Source organism: Musca domestica, unplaced genomic scaffold, assembly GCF_030504385.1.
Source record: "Musca domestica strain aabys unplaced genomic scaffold, Musca_domestica.polishedcontigs.V.1.1 10, whole genome shotgun sequence".
Taxonomy (NCBI): Eukaryota; Metazoa; Arthropoda; class Insecta; order Diptera; family Muscidae; genus Musca; species Musca domestica.
In genome coordinates, this window is record NW_026712115.1 from 6,526,338 (window position 1) to 6,549,706 (window position 23,369).

Consider the following 23,369-nt stretch of genomic DNA (forward strand, 5'->3'; position numbering starts at 1 on the left):
CTAACCCGATACCTGTAGACATCAACACAGTGGACCTTTTTAATCCTGATCATCCGTATCAACTTTAAAACCAACAAAGAGCCAAGCTGACAGCAGTATTATACTCAACAACAGTAAGCATTCGATTAGATATATTGTATTTATTTATTATTATTAAATGTATGTAACTGAAAAAATTACCATACTGTCAGAAATTGAAAGAAAATTATTATATACTACTGAAACACAAGAAACCAAAAAGTTGCAAACACTTCTACAAAAAATAACCTTGATAAGAACCCGAGCAAAGAAACATTATTTGAAACAGAAAAATAAAAGAGAAACCCGCATTCGTGTATAAGAAAGAATATATATTTTTTTTAATTTACTAATCTATTAAACAAAAAAAATGGCATTACAGATTGAAAACACACTAACAATAAACCCTTTGAAATATCTGAACAATTTACCCGAATTCTGTGGCGACCCAAGAGACTTACAGACGTTCACCACACTTATTAACCGAATACACCCACACTTACAAACATATGACGAACTGTCCCAACTACTCTTTTCGGACATAATAAAATCAAAACTCAAAGGGAAAGCAAGACAGGCAATAGAGATAAACTGCCACGCGACCTCATGGACAGAGATTAAAAACATATTGCAAAATAATTTTGGAGATAGGCGCTCCTGCGAGGAACTCTTTGACGAATTACGAAGCGTGACCTTTAAAACAAATACATTAGACTTTTACAACGACTTGAAAAACAGGTTACACAGACTAAATAATAAATTAGCAACAATTTTAGGAGAAACAGAGGCAACTAGAGAGAGTGTAATGAACAACAAACGCACTGCCCTCAACATTTTCAAAAGTAAAATTCCTGAGCCCATGAAATCCATACTGTTTTGTAGAAACCCAAGAGAATTAGAAGAAGCTATGGATATCTTATTCCAGGCTGGGTACGCTTATACCGAAAACAGTAATGCAAATAAAACGCAGCCTAACATACATCCTAATATACGTGGAAACCATCAGCATAGAAACAATGCACAATACAGAAATCCCCAACATTTACCCCCTAATCGTGGAAGAAATTTCCAACAACCACACCAATACCATGGGAGTAATTACCAACATTTATCCCCAAACAATGGAAGAAATTTCCAACAACCACATCAAAACCATATGAGAAATTCCCAACAATCATCCCTAGCTCAAGAGAGGTATTTCCAACCACCACGTCCATATCAACAATTAAACACGCATAACCATGTCCCACAAAACCCTCTATTTCCACCTAACAGACAAAATTATAGAAATCAACCCGAACCAATGGATATAGGGAAAATTGAAATAGCCGAAAATTTTCAGGAATCGGCCTCAAAAACAAACTACCATTTATAACAATAAAAACTAAGCTAGGATTTATAAAACTCATAATAGATACAGGCGCAACTAACTCAATCTTGAATCCAGGGATCTGTGATCCTAAAAGAATTCATTCAACAAACCCACTGCTAATAAAAACTCTTCAACATCAAATTATTGTTAACAATAAGGCCATAGTACCCATTTTTAAAGAATTTACTGAGACCGAAACTAACAAATTTCTCGAATTTTATATAATTAAATTTCACAATCTTTATGATGGTCTAATAGGTAACGATATATTGAGACCACTTAATGCCTGTATCGATTATAGAAATAATGAAATAACTATAGGTGACAAGACACTCCCTTTGCACTTCGAAAACGAAAATTTAAATGAAAGAAAGATAATAGTACCAGATGACTCTGACTTAGTATATTACAAGGAAGAAAACGGCAGAAATATTGTAAGAGAAGGAATTTTACATGTGGAAAATAGAGAAGCAAAGATAAACTTACAATCTGAAACTAATCGTGTGACTACGCAAAAAGTAGATCATGAAAATTTTAACATAATCGAGAATAAAGAATTTAAACCCTTGACTGAACAAATTAGAATAGGTCACTTAAACCAGGAGGAAAAATCACAACTTTTGCAAATAATAAAGGGATATCGTAATATTTTTTACCAGGAAAGTGAAGTACTTTCATTTACTTCAGCAATAAAACATAGAATTAGAACTACAAACGACATACCCATATTTTCCAAGTCATATAGGTACCCATACGTACATAAAAAAGAAGTCACAGATCAAATCCAAGAAATGTTAAAAAATGGAATAATTAGGAATAGCAATTCTCCCTATTCAGCCCCAATTTGGATCGTACCGAAGAAGGCCGATGCCAGTGGGAAACAAAAGTGGAGACTTGTAATCGACTATCGTAAACTGAACGAAGTAACGATCGATGACAAGTTCCCAATCCCGAACATAGACGAGATTCTTGAAAAACTGGGAAGAAGCCAGTATTTCACCACACTCGATCTGGCGAAGGGTTTCCACCAAATCGAAATAGAGGAAGAAGACATCCACAAAACTGCATTTAGTGTCGAAGGAGGGCACTATGAATTTCTGCGAATGCCTTTCGGACTAAAAACAGCCCCTGCAACGTTCCAGAGATTGATGAATAATATACTCCAAGATTATATTAACAAAATCTGTCTAGTATACCTGGACGATATAATCATATTTTCAACATCCTTACAGGAACACATGAACTCACTTAGACTTATATTCGCAAGATTACAGGAGGCAAATTTAAAAGTCCAGCTAGACAAATCTGAATTCTTGAAAAAAGAAACCGAGTTCCTTGGGCACATAATTACAACAGAAGGAGTGAAGCCCAATCCTAAGAAGATTGAGTGCGTAGTCAACTTTCCAATACCTAAAACTCCTAAGCAGATCAAACAATTTCTAGGTTTAACCGGTTATTACCGTAAATTTATAAAAGATTATTCACTTATAGCAAAACCAATGACAAGGTATCTTAAGAAAGATGCAAAAATAAATATAAATGACTCGGAATACGAAAAAAGTTTTAACACCCTAAAAACCCTATTAACACATGATCCAATATTAGCATACCCAGACTTTTCTAAAACATTTACATTAACAACGGACGCGAGTAATTATGCTTTGGGAGCGGTACTTTCGCAAGATAATCATCCGATATGCTACGCTAGTCGTACCCTTAATACGCACGAAATAAATTATAGTACGATAGAGAAAGAATTGTTGGCAATCGTATGGGCTACAAAATATTTTAGGCCATACCTTTTTGGTCGTAAATTCACAATAGAGACAGATCACAAACCACTGACATGGCTCTTTTCTATAAAAGAACCAAATTCAAAACTTGTTAGGTGGAGATTACGACTATCTGAATACGATTATGAAATTAGGTACAAAAAAGGAACAAAGAATAGCAATGCCGACGCTTTGTCAAGGATTGAAACTGAACACAGCATTAATACACTAGAGTGCGACAGTGAAAAAATACAAAGTACTACTTCACCAATTAATATGTTTAAAAATCAAGTAGTTATAATAAAAACTACATCTGGGTCATTAAGAATAAAAAATAAGTCTATCTTTAAAAATAAAAGAAAAATAATTTCTATGAAGGAAATGGACAGGGACACAGCAATCACAATACTAAAGAATCATTTCAATCCAACACAACTGAACGTTATTTTTATAGCAGACGAATTTTATTCAATGTTTAAAAATGTTTATGAAGAACTTTTTTCAAATAACACAAATTTTAAAGTACTTAGATCTACTCTCATGACAGAAGACATAGAAGATGAAAATCAATTAACTGAAATTATTAAAAACGAACATCTTGACAAAAACCATAGAGGAATTCAGGCAGTATATAAAGAATTAATTATGCGAATTTACAATCCTAAATTGAAACAAAGGATAACTCAGTTCATAAATAACTGTGAAATTTGTAACTTAGAAAAGTACGATAGGAAACCTCCGAAGATCCCTTATAAAGTTACGGAAACTCCATCCAAACCTCTAGAAATAATACATATAGACGTATTTTATACTTTAGGTAAGAAACTTTTTATGACAGCAATTGATAAGTTTTCAAAGTTCGCTTTAGCATTTCAAATAAACGGTAGGAGTTGGACAGAATTTAAAACTAAACTATTGCTGATAATCAATACTTATGGGAAAATAAATAAAATTATTGTAGACAATGAACTAGGCTTTAAAGCTATCCCGATGCAGGAATTTTTAAAAAAGGAGAACATAGATATTCACTATACTTCCAATAGTAATCATACGTCTAATGCCGATATTGAGAGACTACACAACACAATCAATGAACATATACGCTTGTTAAGGCACGATAATGAAAGTAAAGACGAAAGTATGGAAGATAAAATGATAAGAATAATAGGTTTTTATAATAATACAATACATAGCACGACCGGCATCAAACCAATTGATTTTGTAAATGGCAAAGTACATGAGGATAGGTACATAGAAATTCATGAACTTATAAATGCAAAGAAAGAAAAGTATATTCAGAAATTAAATAAAAACCGGAAAGATATAGAATTAGAAGGCGGACCAAACTATATTAGAGAGATAAGAGGGGGGAAAAATCATAGAAAATATAGGAAAATTAATGCTGAAAAAATAGATGATGACCACTTACAGACGACAGAAACTGGACATAAATATTATAAAGCTCACGTAAAACCTAGGAAAAAATACCAAGACATGGATAATCCCAAAATCAAAGCTACAATTAAATAAATATAATTTTTGTTTTAGATGATTAAATGGATCATAATGCTGATAACAATTGCCCCAACATTCAAGACTCAAACTATCGACTTACAAGACTTATCGAACAATAATGGTTACATACCGATAAAAACAGGAGAGACCAATACCGTAGAACACTACATAAAAGTACTGCACATAATAAACACTACAGAATTCGAACGAACTATGGAGATAATTAAAACCAACATTGACACCCTAAAGACATCCAGTAGCGAATCAAAAACATTAATCAGTACAATAAACAAGAACTTTATGCTACTAAAAGCGAAAATAGAAAATCTTAACCCACATTTTAGAAAGAAACGGGCACTCTTAAACATTATAGGAAAAGGCTTAAAAATGATTGCAGGTACAATGGACAGCGATGATGAAGAACAAATAACTGAAGCTCTCAAATCTCTACATTCGAACGAAGAAAACTTAACTAACAAAATGAACAAACTAACTTATATAAACAATGTCATGAACTCCCAAATCCAGAACATAACTAACCATATAAACTATCAGCAAAACATTATCGGGGATTACTTAGTCAAATTCAAGAATATTATAGGGAATAAAATTTCAACCATAGAGGACGAGATAACATTTATAGAACACATATACCAGATTAACAACGACATCTCACTCCTACGGCATCACGTAGACGACATAGGACAGATTATTTTCTCCGGGAAACTAGGAATAATTCCCACAGATATTCTCACCCAAACAGAACTCGATTTAATCACTGACTTTGACAGCTATACCAATATAAAAGTAGCCATAGCACGTAATGAAGGGAACATTATAATAATTCTCTCTATACCACAATATTCCCAAGATTCACTATCCAAGGTAACATTCGTACCCATTCCTGACAAAAATAATAAATCCATAATGGTTAATCATTCTGATGTTCTTATAGATTTAGAAAGAAATATTTATAGCACGTATATTAAAGATAACCTAAAAAGAAATCTTATAAAAATTAATGATAATTGTTTGAACAATATACTAAACTTTAAAGAAGCTAATTGCAAAACGCAAACATTAAATACACAAGAAATTAGCGAAATAATTCCAGGAGTATTAATCCTTAAACACTTTAAAAGTACGATATCGCATAATTGTAACAAAGATAAATTAAAAATTTCAGGAAATTACTTAATCAAATTCGAAAATTGTGAAATAAACACGTTAAACAAAACCTTTACGAATTTTAAAATAAAAATACAAGACAAGTTTATCCTACCTAACCTTATAACAAAAATTAAAGATACCAGTAACACAACACTTGCAGACATAAATCTTGAAAATTTATATCTAAAACAAATAGAATACGAGGAAACACTGAAACAAGTACTATATACAGATAAAAACTCAAAAATAATTGGCTATAGTATAGATATTTTAATCGGTACATCAATATGTATCTTAATTATATTTATATATCTCTTTAAGAATAAACAAACGTATGTTCCAAATGTACAATTAAAAAACCAAACTATTATAAACAATCCGGCAAAGATAATATAATTTCGTCGGAGCCTCAAACTAAGGGTGGGGGTGTTATAGTGTCTCCCATATTCCCCTAAAATATACAAACATACATTATGTCCAATACAAATACACATATGTCCAAACTTATTTTTAAGAACTGATTATTTTTTTTATTCTCTTTTTACGAATATTTATGAATTGTGTTTTCCAAAGAATAATTTGTCCAAGTGCATTTTCGCTTATGCAACAGTTAACATTAATGTTGTTAAATTGTCCAATGACCTTAATTCCAAAGAATTTTAATAAACTTATTATTTGTATTTTTCAATCATATTAATTCCAAAGAATTTTATCGATTGCATTTTAAGGTGCATTTCCGCTAACGAAAATGCAAGACTAATGACCTTATTAAATTTTATAAATTACATTACCTTGCTAAATTGCACAAGACAAATTTCTTTAGAAATTTTATGTAAACATTAATTTTAAGTTATATTACAAAAATGCAAAAGAAAGCAAAATAATTGTATTTAAGAAAGCACAAAATAAAATAGAGCGGATTATCAATTAAACCTTCAAACCAGTTGTTTTTTTTTCGTTGTTCATCACTTCGGTGAAAAAAGTGTTAAGCTCGTAAATGGGCCATGTTGGTCCACGTTTTCATATAGCCGCCATATAACGGTACCTCCCGATATTTGGTGATTTTAGCGACATTATTCACCGGAATTGTTTCAAATTTGGTATTTGAAGTTCGAAATGGATACTACAGCCTAAGACAGAAAATTATCTGTCTCGTCTCGTCTTCGTATAGCCCAATATAACGGTACCACCCTATATTCGGTATTTTGATGATTTTAGCTACATTATTAACCGGAATTGTTTCAAATTTAGTATTTGAAGTTCGTAATAGATACTACAGCCTATGACAGAAAATTGTCTGTGCAGGTACACGTTTTCGTATCGCCCCTATATAACGGTGCCTCCCGATATTCGGTATTTTGATGATTTTAGCGTCATTATTCACCGAAATTGTTTCAAATTAGTTATTTAGAGTTCGTAATGGGAACTATAATCTGTGATAGAAAATTGTCTATGCAGGTCCATTTCTTCGTATAGGCCGTATAGGCCTCCCTATATTCGGTATTTTGACGACTTAAGTTACAATAGCCAAAAAAATAGTTTGAAGTGCCGTATTTGAAGTTCGTGACGGATGCTACAGCCTGTAAATGAAAATTGTCTATGCTGGTTCTGGTCTTCGCACAGCTTCGATATAACGGTACCTCCCTACATACGATATTTTGATGATTTTAGCTACATTATTCACTGTTTATTTCAAGTTTCGAATTTGAATATGGTAATCACTTATGACAAACAATGCCTATGTAGGTCCACGTCGTATAGACCCCAATATAACGGCTATATTGGGTATTTTTAAAATTTTAACAGAATTTTTTAAGGATTTTATTTTTTTGAACATTTCCAAATTCGTTCCAAATGGTGGAGGGCATTCAAAGTTCGGCCCGGTCGAACTTACTGCTTTTAACTTGTTACATTTATCACTTTTGTAGGAGCTAGCTTTAATTTTGTTTTTAATTAAAGCACAACATAAAACTGACAATTTTGTAGCACAGTTTCAGGCATAAATTTAAAGACTACAATTAAAAAGCTTGAATTTTAACAGTGTTGAGCATAACTTTATTACTGGTTTATCACATTATACTTTTATAACCCACACCTCACTATGGTACAGGGAATTATGACTTTGGGTATTTGTTTGTGACATCCATAGTTACTATTGATGGTCTTCAAAGAATCACTTTCTTAATCGGTTTACACATGACCCCGCGTCTCTCCACATATATTCTTGAAAATTAAACTGATTTTGTATGAACTTAAAGTGTAATGTCTTAATAAGAGAGTCAAAGTTAGAAAGAAGATCGTCTTTCAAATCGTTTATATGACTAGACTTGAACTGCAAAATCGAGCAATTTTTGAATAGATGAAAAAAAATATTTATATATAACCCTATAGATTTATTTATAGATATAAAGCGTATAAATAAAGTGCAGGAGGACTGCGGGAAAATGGAAAATTTCCAAATTGTGAAACAATTCTTGGAGGTATTTTTTTTTATAGTTTACCCACAAATAGTAATATCTCCTGTATTTGTAAAGTTGGAGTTAAATTGAAAACCATTACCTTATCTTCGATTGAAACGTCGCAGTAATTTACATATAAATTCAAACATTTGGACAAACTTACAATTGTTGGAATGTTCTTTCACATTGGTGTTATAAAACTTCATATTTTTGGAAAGTATTTCAACTACAGACAACTTTCGAATCTAGGAACCTTGAAGGATTAAGGGCTACGCAGAGTTTCATGCGAGTTGATTGTATTTTTGTCAAACAAATTGCCCAAATGTGTTTACTTCTCCTTAATTTCGAAAGAAAATTTAAGTATTAAGAAACATATCTTCGATATGTAAGGAAATTGCTAAATTAACAAAAAATCGTTTGATAAAAATCCGTTTAAATTATTAAAATATCGAATATCGGGTGGTAGAGTTATATGGGGCCTATACGAAAACGTGGACCTGAATAGCCAACCATCCACCGGAAAAAGAAGAGGAGCCTATTGCAGTTTAGAGATAATTCCGTTGGAAAATATGTAGATCAATATACCAAATTTGAAAAAATACCGTTGAACAATAATCAAAATATAGAAAATGGGAAAGTACTGCTTTATGTGGGCTATACGAGAGGTGACCCAATAATGTTTCATCATAGGAGGTAAAAGTCATTACGAAATCAAAATACAAAGTTTGAGTATGTGGAGTTACAGTTATATCGTGGCTAGACTCCAAAAAATACCTTAAATCGGCCGGTACAGTTAAATGGGGGCTATGCCAAAACTTGGACCCGTGTGAGCCATTTTTTATATCACATTCGTACAATTCATCTGAGTAAAATTTTATCTACCCACTTCATAATCCCATCTGAAATGCTCATTTCGAGGAGCTACAAATGGAATGCCAAACTTAATATAAACAAGTAGGCAAAGGCTATAGTCGTGCGGGGCCGACCATGTGATACCCTACAACACTAAAATATATTGGAAGCCCCCTTATGTACAAATCTATTTTGGAAGATTTCTCTTTTGAAATTATGTCATAGAACACTGCCAACATTTTACCCTTAGCTTTTTGACCAGGGACATATTCCCAATATTTGCGCACTCCGTCGTGCTGTTAGTTGTTGTGGTCAATTTACAGCTAAATATAATCTAATTGTCATCTAAAATGCTAGGACTTTTCCCTGTCCTTAACTCTCTTCTCAGGCGTGTCGATTGGCTTCAATTGTGTGATCAGGAATACTTTTCTGTTTTTGGTTCATTTGGTATTTTTTCACACAAAAGTAGTGGTCCATTCTACCCGCTGTCCTAAACTCTAACTTCATGCGGGATTTAGTGTCCTTTGGTTTCTATTTCGGCTACAAAAACAGGAACATTTTTCCTTGTTGGTTCATTTCAACCCCTAAATATATTGCGGACATCTGTGAAAACAATAGGCTTAGCCCTTCTGAGCCTAGCTCTACCTTCGTGAAAAATTTCGTGGGGATCGAACGATAATTGCAATCTGTATATAAATAATAACCCCAACCTGTGTTATAAAGTGAAAAAATATTACAAAATATACCCTTCAATATTATAAGTCAAATTGAAAAAATCGCATGCAATAAAAAAAATGAAAAAATAAAAAAATGTCACAAATACTAAAAAATCTATATGAACATCATCATTATCATCTTTTTATGCGGTTTTTTTAGATTTTATACTAAAAGGGCAATCTAAATTGACAAAATTGGTAAAAATCGCTCCAGCCATTCTGGAGATATAAGCATTCTAACGAACATCCCCTTCCTTTGCATATATACATTGTATATATTTCGCTATATATAACCGATATTTTTACTATCGGCATCTTCGTAACGGTCAGAATTGACCTGTTCCTCTATTTGTGATTTCGCCGGCATTAAAAATATTCGCGGTTTAATGGAAAATTTGACTTTTATTTATCACAAATGCTATGGTCTATTTCAACCACTAAATATTACCCGATGACCATCAAAATTGGAAGGCTTCTGCCCAGCCCAAAGCTCCAGCCCCATGCTAACTTTCGCTTCGATTGGTCTATGATTGTGACCTGTAGAGCAACTGCAAAACCATGAAATTTTTCAGTTTTTGGTCCATTTCAACCCCTAAATATTATGCGTTCATCTCCAAAAGAAATAGGGTTCTATTCTGACCTTAACCCCACCTACATTCTAAATTTCGTGAAGATCGGGCCATAATTGCGACCTGTAGAGTGATTACAAATTAACATGGACAGACGGACAGACGGACGGACATACATAGCTAGATCGACTCAGCTCGGCGAGCTAGGAAGATCCATATATACTTTCTTATGTGGGAAACCAATATTACGAGGTGTTACATAATTTTTGGCCCAATCAAACTTATAATACCCTAACACATAGTGTTGTAGGGTATAAATAGTGGAGGAACGTAGTTACAAAATGTTCAAATAGAGTAATTTTTTCGACTCAGTTCCGTTGCGACTCAGCAAATTTGTCGGAAAAATTTACTTCTCTAAAGGCAATGGCAATCGGCATGAGAGAACATGCAATATTTCCCTCAATTTTGGTTGAAATCGAGTCAGATTTAAATATAACTTCTCTATCTTCTTTCTCTTCTACTCTTCTACTCTTGACTTGACATACATTTCTTTTCAACAATTGCCAACCCGAATGTATATTTGCTTTGGATATATATACGTTTTCAGAACAATTTCTTACTAATTTCAATTAAAAGATTGACTCAATATACTTTCATGAAAACATTTGTACAAGTCAAAGTCCAAGATGAATTATTACGATTTGAATTTATTTCCTTTGAATTTATATCATAAATTAAAAAAAAAAAAACAAGTAAGCAAAGGCTATGGTCGCGCGGGGACGACCATGTAATACCCTACAACACTACAATATGTTAGAAGCCCCCTTATGTCCAAATCCATTGTGGAAGATTTCGCTTTTGAATTATACGATATTTGGCTATATTCGTCAACGAAATCAGCATAAAAAAGCCAGAAGTTCGCTTTTTGTGTATTTCGGATATCGCCTGTAAGTAATGTTGGTATTTTTTCACACAAAAGTAGTGGTCCATTCTACCCGCTGTCGTGAACTCTAACCTCATGCGAGATTTCGGATCCTCTGGTTTCTATTTGTGACGTTTATAACGGCTGCAAAATCAGGAACATTTTTAGTTGATGGTCCATTTCAAGCCCTAAATATATTGCCCTTCTGAGCCCAACCCTACCCTTATAAAAATTTCGAATTGGATTATATTCTTTTATGCCAAGAGGGCATTCTAAATTGACAAAATTGGTTAAAATCGCTCCAGCCATTCTTGAGATATAAGCATTCTAGCTAACATCCCCTTCCTTTGTATATATTTCGCTATATATATCCGATATATTCAGTATCGGCATCTGCGTAACGGTCAGAATTGACTTTTTCGTCTCTTTGTGATTTCGCATGGATTAAAAACGTTCGCGATTTAATGAAAAATTTGACTTCTATTTAACACAAATGTTACGGTCTATTTCATCCACTAAATATTACCCGATGACCATAAAAAATGAAAGGTTTCTCCATTTCAACCCCAAAATATTATTCGATCACCTCCAAAAGGTGACCCAAATCCCACCACCATTTTCAATTTCGTGAGAATCGGATTACAAATTAACATGGACAGACGGATATACATAGCTAGATCGACTCAGCTCGGCGAGATAGGAAGATCCATATATATTTTCCTATGTGGGAAACCAATACAAAGACATCTATATATATAAAAATCAATTTTTGTTTGTTGGTAACGGAATCAGTTGGAAACGGCTGGGCCGATTTGCATAAATTTTTGTACAAACGTTCGTCATACCACGAGTTAGGTTTTTAAAGAAAAAAATATTGACAACGCCTCCTTTTACGCCCACTATTACGATTTATCTAAAATCTTTATATTTGCCAAAATAGTGAAGATATCGGTTTGAGAATTATTACACGAGATGCTGTTGGCTTTCCATCCAACCCTAAGTACTTATTTAGGGGCTGAGGATCCCGCCTACTATCTCTCTATATGTAAAAGAAAGTTGTGTTAGTTACTACTCTTATAACATAAAGACCGCCGGTCTGATTTTAACGATTTAGACAAATTCGGAATTGCCTCTTGGCAGAAAGGAATAAAATCCAAAAAAATCGCGTAAAAATGTGAAATTTGAACATTTTAATTTTGACTTTTAAAATGTACAATAGTAATGTTTTATATTGTATATTTTTTCCATTTTGACTTACTATTTTCGAATGTACATTTGTAGTGTTTTTTTTTTTTTTTTTTGAATTCTAATATGATGTGTAGGTTTTTTGGGTAGTATAAAGCCACAACGGATAAAACTGTTATTTATAGACTTTATGTATTTATTCGTAATACCCAATAAATACATAAAATCTATAAATAACAATTTTATCCGTTGTCGCTTTATATGAAAATTCTAAAATCGGGGAAATTCGACAATTTTTCAATGGAATCGAATTTCAAAATAATAGTACATTCTACTGACAAACTTCGTAAAGACCTTTAAAAATTTGCCGCAAAAAAATTCAGCGAACCAATTGAAATTATTTTTCTTTTTTCTATATTGAAGTGTACATTTTTTTTTTGGTTTGAATTCTGATTGAATAATATTAAAAATGAAATGAGGGTGCAGTACGATGTTAAATGCTTTCTACTCCAGGACCTACATCGTGCTTCAGCTGGAAGATGCGAACACATTTAAACAAACAAAAATGACCAAAGAAGCGTTATGGGGTTAATTTCAAAAGTGAACCTTCTTCTTTCATATGACAATAAATTGTCAAATGAGAACACAAAATGCAAAATACATTGGGACTGTAATCAGTCAAATACCGACTATAAAGAACGCGAAATAGAAATTCTACCTAAACATTCAAGATACCTTTAATCGCTTTGGCAGGTCATGATATGGATCATAACCCCTGATAACGGAACAACCCGATCTTAAGTATATTCTACATTTTAACCATATTTTTCGTACTAATTTTAGCTTATGTTGATAATTTAAGAAGAAATCATCTTTGCAAAAAATGATCACGTGATCATGATTTAATGTATTTTCGGGGTCTTGGCCACTTTTTTCATTTTTTGGCCCTTATTTGACAACTTTGTTTCTAAGGGGGAAGAAAACCTCTTCTTATAAATGTTTATTTTTCGTAAAAGTGCGCATCTTAGTCTTGAGGCTACCTGGGGTAAAAAACCCTGGGGTAGAAAATCATCTTACAGATAATTACCCTCATAGGAATTTATTTAAGTATAGTCCCCACATTAGAATACCCCCAAGTCCACTTTCCCTACCAATGCATGGTCAGAAACGAAAATTTGGTATTCTATTGAATTTGTAACCCCCAAGAGAATATTGGTTGGGAACGTAGATTTGGGATGTACGTCTATATGAAATAAACTCTGAAATGTCAATCTGGGACTCATTCAGTCGGAAATTGTGGCAGAAACATGAAAAAAAAAATAAGAAATTATGAAGTAACTTTATTGGATCTTCACCGCACAATTTAAATGACAAACAATTAATGCCCATCTTACGGTAATCGGAGCAAAAGAGTAATTTTTTTGGCTATTCTGACAACATTCTGCCTTCAAGTATGAGGTGGACAAAACTGAATACCACGCAGTACGGGATTTTAAACGTTGAAAATACAAATTTCAAATTATAGCTCATTTGAATGCTTTTTACAATATCAAAAATTGAGCTGAATTTTCACATGGGGCTATTATAAATGCTCTTTATCATATAGGTATTTAACACTCAAATTAAAGCCTATAGCTGAAAAATAAGATCAGGCTATTCAAAATATCTAAAACCGACGGTAATTATTATTTTTGCCATGAATATTAATTTATATTTAGTCATGGAGTCATTACTCATAATCAAATCACTACTTATAATCAAAATTGGAGTAATTATAATGGCGTCATTACTTTTAATCAAAATTGTGCCGCCTACATAAGTCAGATCTGTGATTTATTATGCGTTAAAGATTAAAAGTACGGGCCGGCAACGCGGACCGGGCCAGCTAGTATAAGTATAAAGATAGGACAAGACAGAGTAAAAATATGGCAACCCTATGAAAATACCTCTATTGTTATGATATCATAACAACATAGCTACCAATGTTAACTGATTTAAACCGCTAAGACAATATGTAAATTTTTGAAAAGGTGTATGGAATACAATTTTAGATCTAAAATTTTGGATTTTTGAAATTTTTATTTATTATTCGTTTCTGTAATTGCGGATTTTATATAAATATGTCTCTGACATGAGCTGTTACTCTATGTATTGTAGACACAAACCATTTGCTCAAAATGCATTTTGTCTAGTCTTTACCATTTTAGGTCTTTGACCAATATTTCGAGGTGTTACATAATTTTTGGCCCAATCAAACTTATAATGCCCCCAACACATAGTGTTGTAGGGTATAAAAAAACAAATATAATTGGTTTTTACTTAAGTATTCTAGTTTTTGGGCAAACAGAAACGGTCTCTATTTTAATTTCATAGTAATTTCTTATAATACATTCAAATGAAACTTTTAACGTCTGACCATCGAGTAAACCCAAACATCTTGTCATATTATGGTGAGTTCTGCTAACACCTAAATTTACAACATACTTTCAGGAGATTCATGTATTTTATCGTGGTGAAAAAATTAAATAAATTTACAAATAATATTGTCATACAACTCAATGTAGAACTGTACTTTAAAGAGGAAAGTTAAAAAAATTTAATAAATAAAAACAGAGATATTCATTTTTTTTTTAAATTGTGATAAAAAAAACAGTGCCATGTTGTATCCATGGTTTTTGTAACCTAAACCGATATGAAAATAGTGAAAAAATACGATTTACCCACTAAAAATTATTACAAACATCCAGGAATCCCTGATAATTATATTTAGTAATATATAAATTAGTTCAATAAAGTTTCTGCAGATCTGAACCCATTTAGATTAGAATGAAGATTCTCCTATGAAACACGCCCATGTCTATTATATGGCAAAAGCAAACGTTGAAACTAATAGCTCCTCTTTTCGTATAATCCTCCTAGATCTGGAACCAATATTTTTCAAAAACATGCGATCTCTAAAAACCATCAGTATTTTACGAAGCAGATGTTCCTACCACATCAAATACCTAAAGAACATCATTTGCATAGCATTTGCGCTATGTCGTGTTAATGGGTATTCACAAAAATGTTTAAAAATTTAGACTCTCTATATGATTTCCCTTACCTCTGATATTTGCCTATTTTTGTCAATCCGTCCAGCCGTTATTAAGTTATAAGCGGCCTAACTAACATCCCCATCTTTGATATATGAGATATTTTACTATGTTTGCGATATTTTTGATATCAAGATTATTATAACGGTCAGAACTGACCTTTTCGTGTGATTGTCATTTTGCTGGAATTGAAAATATTCACGGTTTAATGTTAAAAGTTAAGTAATATTTCACACGGTAAATATTATTCAATGACTATCCAAATTTATAGGTTTCAACCCGCCTTAAACTCTAACTCAGTGCAAATTCCAAATCAATTGGTCTAGAATTGTGGCCCCTAAAGCACCCCTATATATTTTGCGATCATCTCCTAAAAACTATTCTGACCCAAACCCCACCACCATTTCGTGAGTATCGGGCCATAATAGCAACTTGTAGCGTGATTAAAATTTGGACAGCCAGACGGACGGACATACACAGCTTTATCGACTCAGCTCAAAGAGAAAGATCAATATATACAGAGTGAGATGGAGAAATTGCAACAAACTTCAGATTGCTGTCATTTCTAAGTCACTCGTCCGACAGCTGTTAAAATTATTCCAGTGACAGCTCATTATATTGTGTATAAGAGAACAAAAGTATTTTGTTCAGAATTTTCCAGAAAAAAAGTTTTTCGTGATGGAATTCAAGCGTGATTTCATTATTCTTAGCTGGAAAACCACAAGTAGCTATCGTTAGAGCACTCCAGCATTTAAATATGAATAAATCTTTTGTGTCTCGTACCATTGCTCGTTACAGTGATACTGGTAGCGTAGCCCGACGTCAAGGAAGTGGTCGGAAGAAAACAGCAACATCAGTAGAAATGGTTTGAAAAGTAAAGAAGCGACTTGATCCAAACCCGCGTAGCAGTGGCCGAAAAAATGGCTCGTGAGCTGAACATATCGCAATATTCCATTCGGCAAATATTGAAAAATGAGGTTGGGGTAAAGCCATTGAAATTCTAAAAAGTGCAAGAACATTCTCCTCAACTGAAAGAAAATAGACTCAAAAGAGTTGATTCGCATTCGAGAAAACATTCGTTGCCCAGCAGTTTGTAAACAAACAAAATAGTCGTGTTTACTTGCCAAAGAGGTCAGCTGAAAATTTGCACCTTCGGTTGACCACCAGAACTCAAGCGCCGGCCATGGTGATGGTGTGGGCCGCCATAACAGCCGATGGTCGCTCTACGCTCATATTAATCGACCGTGGCATCAGAATAAATGCCGAATATTATCGCGAAAATATTCTGGAGGCTGTATTAAAGCCTTGGGCACGCAAACATTTTGGCCGCAAACCTTGGACATTCCAATAGGACTCAGGACCATCGCACTCAGAACGCGCCAACCAATCCGTTGGACTATGGTGTCTGGAGTATTTTGGAAAGCAAGGTTGGCACTAAAAAATACCAAAGTGTCGATCACCTCAAGCAAGCGCTTTGCCGGGAATGGGCCAAAATACCGCAGAGTAACATTAGGGCATCGTGTGACGGTTTCATTGGCTGTTTGAAGCACATAATTCGTGCAAAGGTGACCAATTCCAACAAATCTAAACTTATTCTAAAATTTGATGCTATTTCCGACATTTTTTGCTTTCATTCAATAAAATTAAAAAAAATGTAAAAATTATGGCGTTTTACTTGTTGTAGTTTTTTTTATCTCACCCGTAGTTTTTTATACCTGTGACCAAAATTTCTATGTGGTACATATTTTTTGGGCTAATCACAATGAAAAGAACGTAGTATATAAACAATTTTTGTATTAGGATAATATTGTTTATTATTTGTTTGCCCATGTGTCTTAATTATGAGAAATAACTTTAAAAATTGTCAAGAGTTTTTGGAAAATATTTTTTTAATGGATTTTGGTAATTTCAACATTGGCAGCTGGTTGGGAATTGGCATGTTGAACAGCTTCAAATCCATCAACTGAAAGTAAAATAAAAATTAATATTTATATTTTTAAGTTATTAAATTAAAAAACAAGTATTTTTTACTTACAAGTATAGACTGGACGATAACCAGCTTCATCGGCAACATAACGAACTCCCACCCGAAGACCTTCTGGAGTAATGTAGGCAAATGAACCTTCAATTTTCTGGGCAGGTTCGTCTGCGCCAATATTTACACTGGTACCGCGAGCCTCAGCATGAATTCCATTTTCGGTGTCGAATTGATAGGCAAAGTTGCCATCAACGGCGGGTTCCACTTTCTGTTCAACAATGCGTGACTCCTTGGCAACCACATCGGCCCGGTAGGGTTTCAACAAATTGTCATAATAACGGCGTTGATTGTAAAAATCACGGTTTTTATAATATCGACCATCATAGTACTGGCCATGATAATACCGACCGCTGTTATCAACGGGACTAGCTGAGGCTATAATACACACAGCAGCAAAAGCCAAAAACGCGAAAAAGTATTTCTGAAAATACAATCCATTTAAAGAATTTTGTTTTCTTTATTTGTTATTGGTGGCAAAATACCATTATCGATTTTGGTGATAACCTTCCTTTGTATCTGTCGGGATGAGTGTTCTCTGAAAACTGTAACACTTTTCAAAGCCACTTAACAATTTATAGTCAATCTCTCAAAAAAATGCCATCCCGAAAATAATCCGACAAAATACCTCGTATAATTAAACTATAAAAAATTTTGTATCCAAAAAATGGCTCAGAAAATGTTGCTTTTGAAATTCTTATTATTATTTTTGTATTAATGAATATTTCGAATTCATCCATTCATTTTTTGGCAAATCTAATTTCCGTTCCATATTTCTATGAATTTTAATCGATGCGGCTGACAAACACTCTTTATGTGTTCCTGTTCTTATTGTGTGGCGGCAGAATTTTATTGCCATTGAGATTAGAACGTTTTGGCTCAAAAGCATTTCAAATGCAAAGACAATGATGAAAAGATGTTAACACAGTTTTTGGATTCTCATTAAAATCGAAGTTTCTCTGTCATAAAAGTGAGGGGAAGATGTTGTCATATAAATAGCCATCTTTCGGAGTATAAGGGCGGAGCCGTCTATATAATACTCTACACTACTCATAACAAATTTAAGTTTATATTGGAGATATGTATAGAAAAAATCATACTTAAATTTGAAATCCAATAGGGCATACCGGGTGAGATAAAAAAACTGCAACAAAATCAAACGCCATAATTTTTACATTTTTTTAATTTTATTGAATGGAAGTAAAAAATGTCGGAAAAGCTTCAAATTTTAGGATAAGTTCGAATTGGTCACCCTTGGCACAAATTATGGCCTTCAAACGGCCAATGAAACCATCGCACGATGCCCGAATGTTGCTCTGCGGTATTTTGACATATTCCCGGCAAAGCGCTTGCTTGCTGTGATCGGCACTTTGGTATTTTTTAGTGCCTACCTTGCTTTCCAAAATACTCCAGACACCATAGTCCAACGGATTGGTACCCGGAGATTTTGGGAGCCATTATGCGCTGGAAATGAAGCGAGGAACCTCATTTTGTAACTATTCTTGGGTGGCGCGTGCTCAGTGCGATGGTTCTGAGTCCTGTTGGAATGTCCAAGGTCTGCAGCCTTGTTTTAACATTGGTATTGAGTGGTTGCAAAGATTTATCAGCGATAAATGCTGTTTATATCCTAAGGGGGTTTGTTACCAATTATCATTTTGACAACATTGGTTATGTACAGGGTGAGATGAAAAACCTGCAACCAACGTGAGACTGCTGTCATTCCTAAGCCACTCGTCCGACAGTTGGAAAAATTATTCCAGTGATAGCTCATTATATTCTTTACAAGCGTACAAAAGCGTTTTGGTGAAAATTTTCCAGAAAAAAAGTTTTTCGTGATGGAATTCCAGCATGACAGTGTGATTTCTTTATATTTGGCTGGAAAAGCACAAGTGGCTATCGTTAGAGTACGCCAGCATTTAAATGTGAATAAATCTTTTGCGTCTCGTACCATCGCTCGTTACCGTGATACTGGTAGCGTAGCCCGACGTCAAGGAAGTGAACGGAAGGAAACAGCAACATCAGCAGAAATGGTTCGAAAATAAAGAAGCGTCTTGATCGAAACCCACGTCGCGGTGGCCGAAAAATGGGTCGTGAGCTGAACATATCGCAATATTCAATTCGGCAAATATTGAAAAATGAGGTCGGGGTAAGGCCATTGAAATTTCAACAAGTAAAAAAGCTGTAAGTTCGGCCGGGCCGAACTTTTAATACCCTCCACCATTTGGTACAAATTTGGCAATTTCCAAAAAAAAAAACCCGTTAAAAATTCTGTTAAAATCTTAAAAATACCGAATGCTTATACAACGCTTATACGGGCCTGCATAGGCAACTTTTGTCATAAATTATTACAATATTTAAATGCGAAACTTGAAGAAAAATCTGTTTATAATGTAGCTAAAATCGTCAAAATACCGAATATGTGGGGTACCGTTATATGGGGGCTATACGAATACGTGGAACTGCACAGACAATTTTCAGGCATGGGCTGAAGTATCCATTACGAACTTCACATGCGAAATTTGAAACAATCCCTGTAAATAATGTCGCTAAAATCATTAAAATACCGAATATCGGGGGGTACCGTTATATGGGGGCTATATGATAACTTGGACCTACATGGCCCATTTACGAACTTAACCTGCCTACTGGGAAAATATACATGTGTGCAAAATTTTAGCCTTCTATCTCAATTTGTTCGAAAGATAGCGTGATTACAACAGACAGACAGACAGACAGACAGACGGACAGACAGACACACACACAGACAGACAGACGGACATGGCTAAATCGTCTTAGAATTTTACGCTGATCAAGAATATATATACTTTGTTGGGTCTGACATGAATATTTCGAGGAGTTAAAAACGGAATGACAAAATTAATATACCCTCCATAGTATGGTGGAGGGTATAAAAAGTGCAAAAACTTACACCGCAACAGAAAGAAAATAGACTAAAAGAACCAAAGAGTTGCTTCGCTTGGACGAAAGTGGTGAACTGCTGAATTTGGTTTTTTCCGATGAGAAAACATTCGCTGTCCAGCAGTTTGTAAAGAAACAAAATGATCGTGTTTACTTGCCAAAGAGGTCAGCGTCGGCCAAGGTGATGGTGTGGGCCGCCAAAACAATCGATGGTCGCTATCCGCTCGTATTAATCGCATCAAAATAAATGCCGAATATTATCGCGAAAATATTCTGGAAAGTGTATCAAAGCCTTGGGCAAGCAAACATATTGGCCGCAGACCTTGGATATTCTAACAGGACTCAGCACCATCGCACTCAGCACGCGCCACCCAAGAATGGTTACAAAATGAGGTTCCTCGCTTCATTTCCAGCGCACAATGGCCACCAAAATGTCTGGATACCAATCCGTTAGACTTTTGTGTCTGGAGTATTTTGGAAAGAAAGATTGGCTATTTTTATTGCCAAAGCGATCGACACTCAAGCAAGCGCTTCGCCGGGAATGAGCCAAAGTACCGCAGAGCAACATTCGGGTAGCGTATAACGGTTTCATTGGCCGTGTGAAGGCCATAATTCGTGCTAAATGTAAAAATTATGTCGTTTGACTTTATAGCAGTTTTTTACCTCATCCTGTATATTTTGTGTTTTGCTTAAATGCCTGACATCTGTAGTTACCCATGAATCAATGAGCCTCTCTTGTTTAACAACATGGATCATTTTAAGAAATTATAAAGGTGAAGTGAAATAAAGTTTACATTAATTTTACAATACAATGTGTTGGAGACATTATAAGTGTGATTTGGCCATAAATTATGTAACACCTCGAAATATTAGTCTAAGACATAGGAAATTACATATAGATTCACCTATCTTACACATCAGACTCGATGCGTATTTGTCCGTCTGTCCATGTTAATTTGTAATCACGCTACAGTTTGATCCTCGCGAAATTTAGGATGGAGGTGGAGTTAAGGACAGAATGAATGCCTATTGTTTTTGGATATGATCGCAAAATATTTCAAAATAATTGAAATGTACAAAAACCTAAAACATTTCCAGAATTTGCAGTTGTTCTACAGACCATACAAAAAGTTCGTCATAGACACCCATTTGGATCTTCAAATACCCATTACGATCTTCAAATACGAAATTTGAAATATTTCCGGTAATTAATGTCGCCAAACTTATGAAAATACCGAATATCGGGAAGTACCGTTATATAGGGGCTATACGAAGACGTGGACCGACATGGCCCAATTAAGAACTTAACCGGCCTACTGGTAAACTTTGTATGTATGCAAAATTTTAGACTTCTATCTCAATTCGTTCGAAAGATAGAGTGATTACAACAGGCATTTTTTCACGGATTTGTCTAAAAATTGGAAGTTGCAGATCATAATGGGTCCCAGTTCGTGTGGCGAGTCATTGTAATTATAGGTCCACGTTTTGGTATGGCCCCCATATAACGGTACCTCCCGATATTCGGCATTTTAATGGTTTTTGCCACAATGTTTCCTTTACCCTAAGGTGGAGGGTATTAAAAGTTTGGCCCGGCCGAACTTAATGTTTTTTTTTACTCGTTTTTTCTTTGTTTTTGTTTTTGCACCCTCCACCTTAGAAGTAATCATTTTATGCCCAACAATGTACATTTATTTTGTATGTATTGTATGTATGTATATGAATTCTACCAACGATGGCAGAACATTGCCTTTTTTATAGCCACCATTAAACGGTACCAACAGATATACAATGTTCTTTTGATTTAAGACTATTTTCAAATGGAACTGTTTCACCTTTAGTGTTTATTATTCGCAAAGCATACCTGCCACTGTAGCATACATGGACCAGAACCATTGACCAGAACCACCATATAACGGTACTTTCCGATATTCTGATATTCTCTCATCTTCTAACGAAATCACCTAAAATTCGATATTTGGATTTCGAAAAGAGATCTGCACAATTTCTATAACCCCATCCTTCCAATATTCGGTATTTTTTTACAAACTTTTACAAACTTAACAAAATTTCTTCACTTTTTTATTATCATATTTTTACGCGATTTTCTTAGAAATTATCCTTTTCTGTCAGGAGACCATTCCGAATTGATGAGAATTGTGAAAATCTATACAGCGGTTCTTGACTTATAAAGAGAATAACTAAGATCTATTTTTTACACATATATTGTACCTATTTTGCTTTATATGCGATATCTTGGCTATCAGCATCACTGAGATTAAATACATTCGCGATTTAGTGAAAATTTCCATATTTTTTGACATAAAAGTTATGGTTTATTTTATCCGCTAAATATTGTTCGAATGCCATCCAAATTGATTAGCTTCTGCCCAGCCCTGAACTCTAACGCCATGCAAATTTCCGCTTCGATTGATTCATAATTGTGGCCCAAAGAACAACTGCAAAATCAGAAATTTTTTCTGTTTTTGGTCCATTTCAACCCATTTCCGCGATCATCTCCAAAAACAATAGGTTTCTATTCTGACCCTAACCTCCATATTCATTTTCATGGGGATTAAGCCACAATTGCGACCCGTAGCGTGATTACAATTTAACATGGACAGACGGACGGACGGACATACATAGCTAGATGTACTCAGTTCGTCGAAACCATTATTTCGAAGTGTTGCACAATTTTTGACCCAATCAAATTTAGAACACCCCAATACATTGTGTTGTAGGGTATAAAAAAGAACTAAACTATTCCCTTTTAAAA

The 23,369-nt window shown here is 34.2% G+C and overlaps 1 protein-coding gene across 1 annotated transcript; it reads right to left on the reverse strand.

Annotated features, from left to right (window-relative positions):
• Positions 1-17,430: 17,430 nt before the first annotated feature.
• LOC101894386 (endocuticle structural glycoprotein SgAbd-1) lies at positions 17,431-18,210 on the reverse strand. Its single transcript, XM_005184451.4, has 3 exons — positions 18,163-18,210; positions 17,678-18,101; positions 17,431-17,605 (listed from the first exon to the last, which is right to left on the reverse strand). The coding sequence occupies exons 1-3, from the start codon at positions 18,163-18,165 to the stop codon at positions 17,532-17,534; spliced, it is 501 nt and encodes a 166-aa protein (XP_005184508.1). The 5' UTR covers positions 18,166-18,210; the 3' UTR covers positions 17,431-17,531.
• Positions 18,211-23,369: the final 5,159 nt, after the last annotated feature.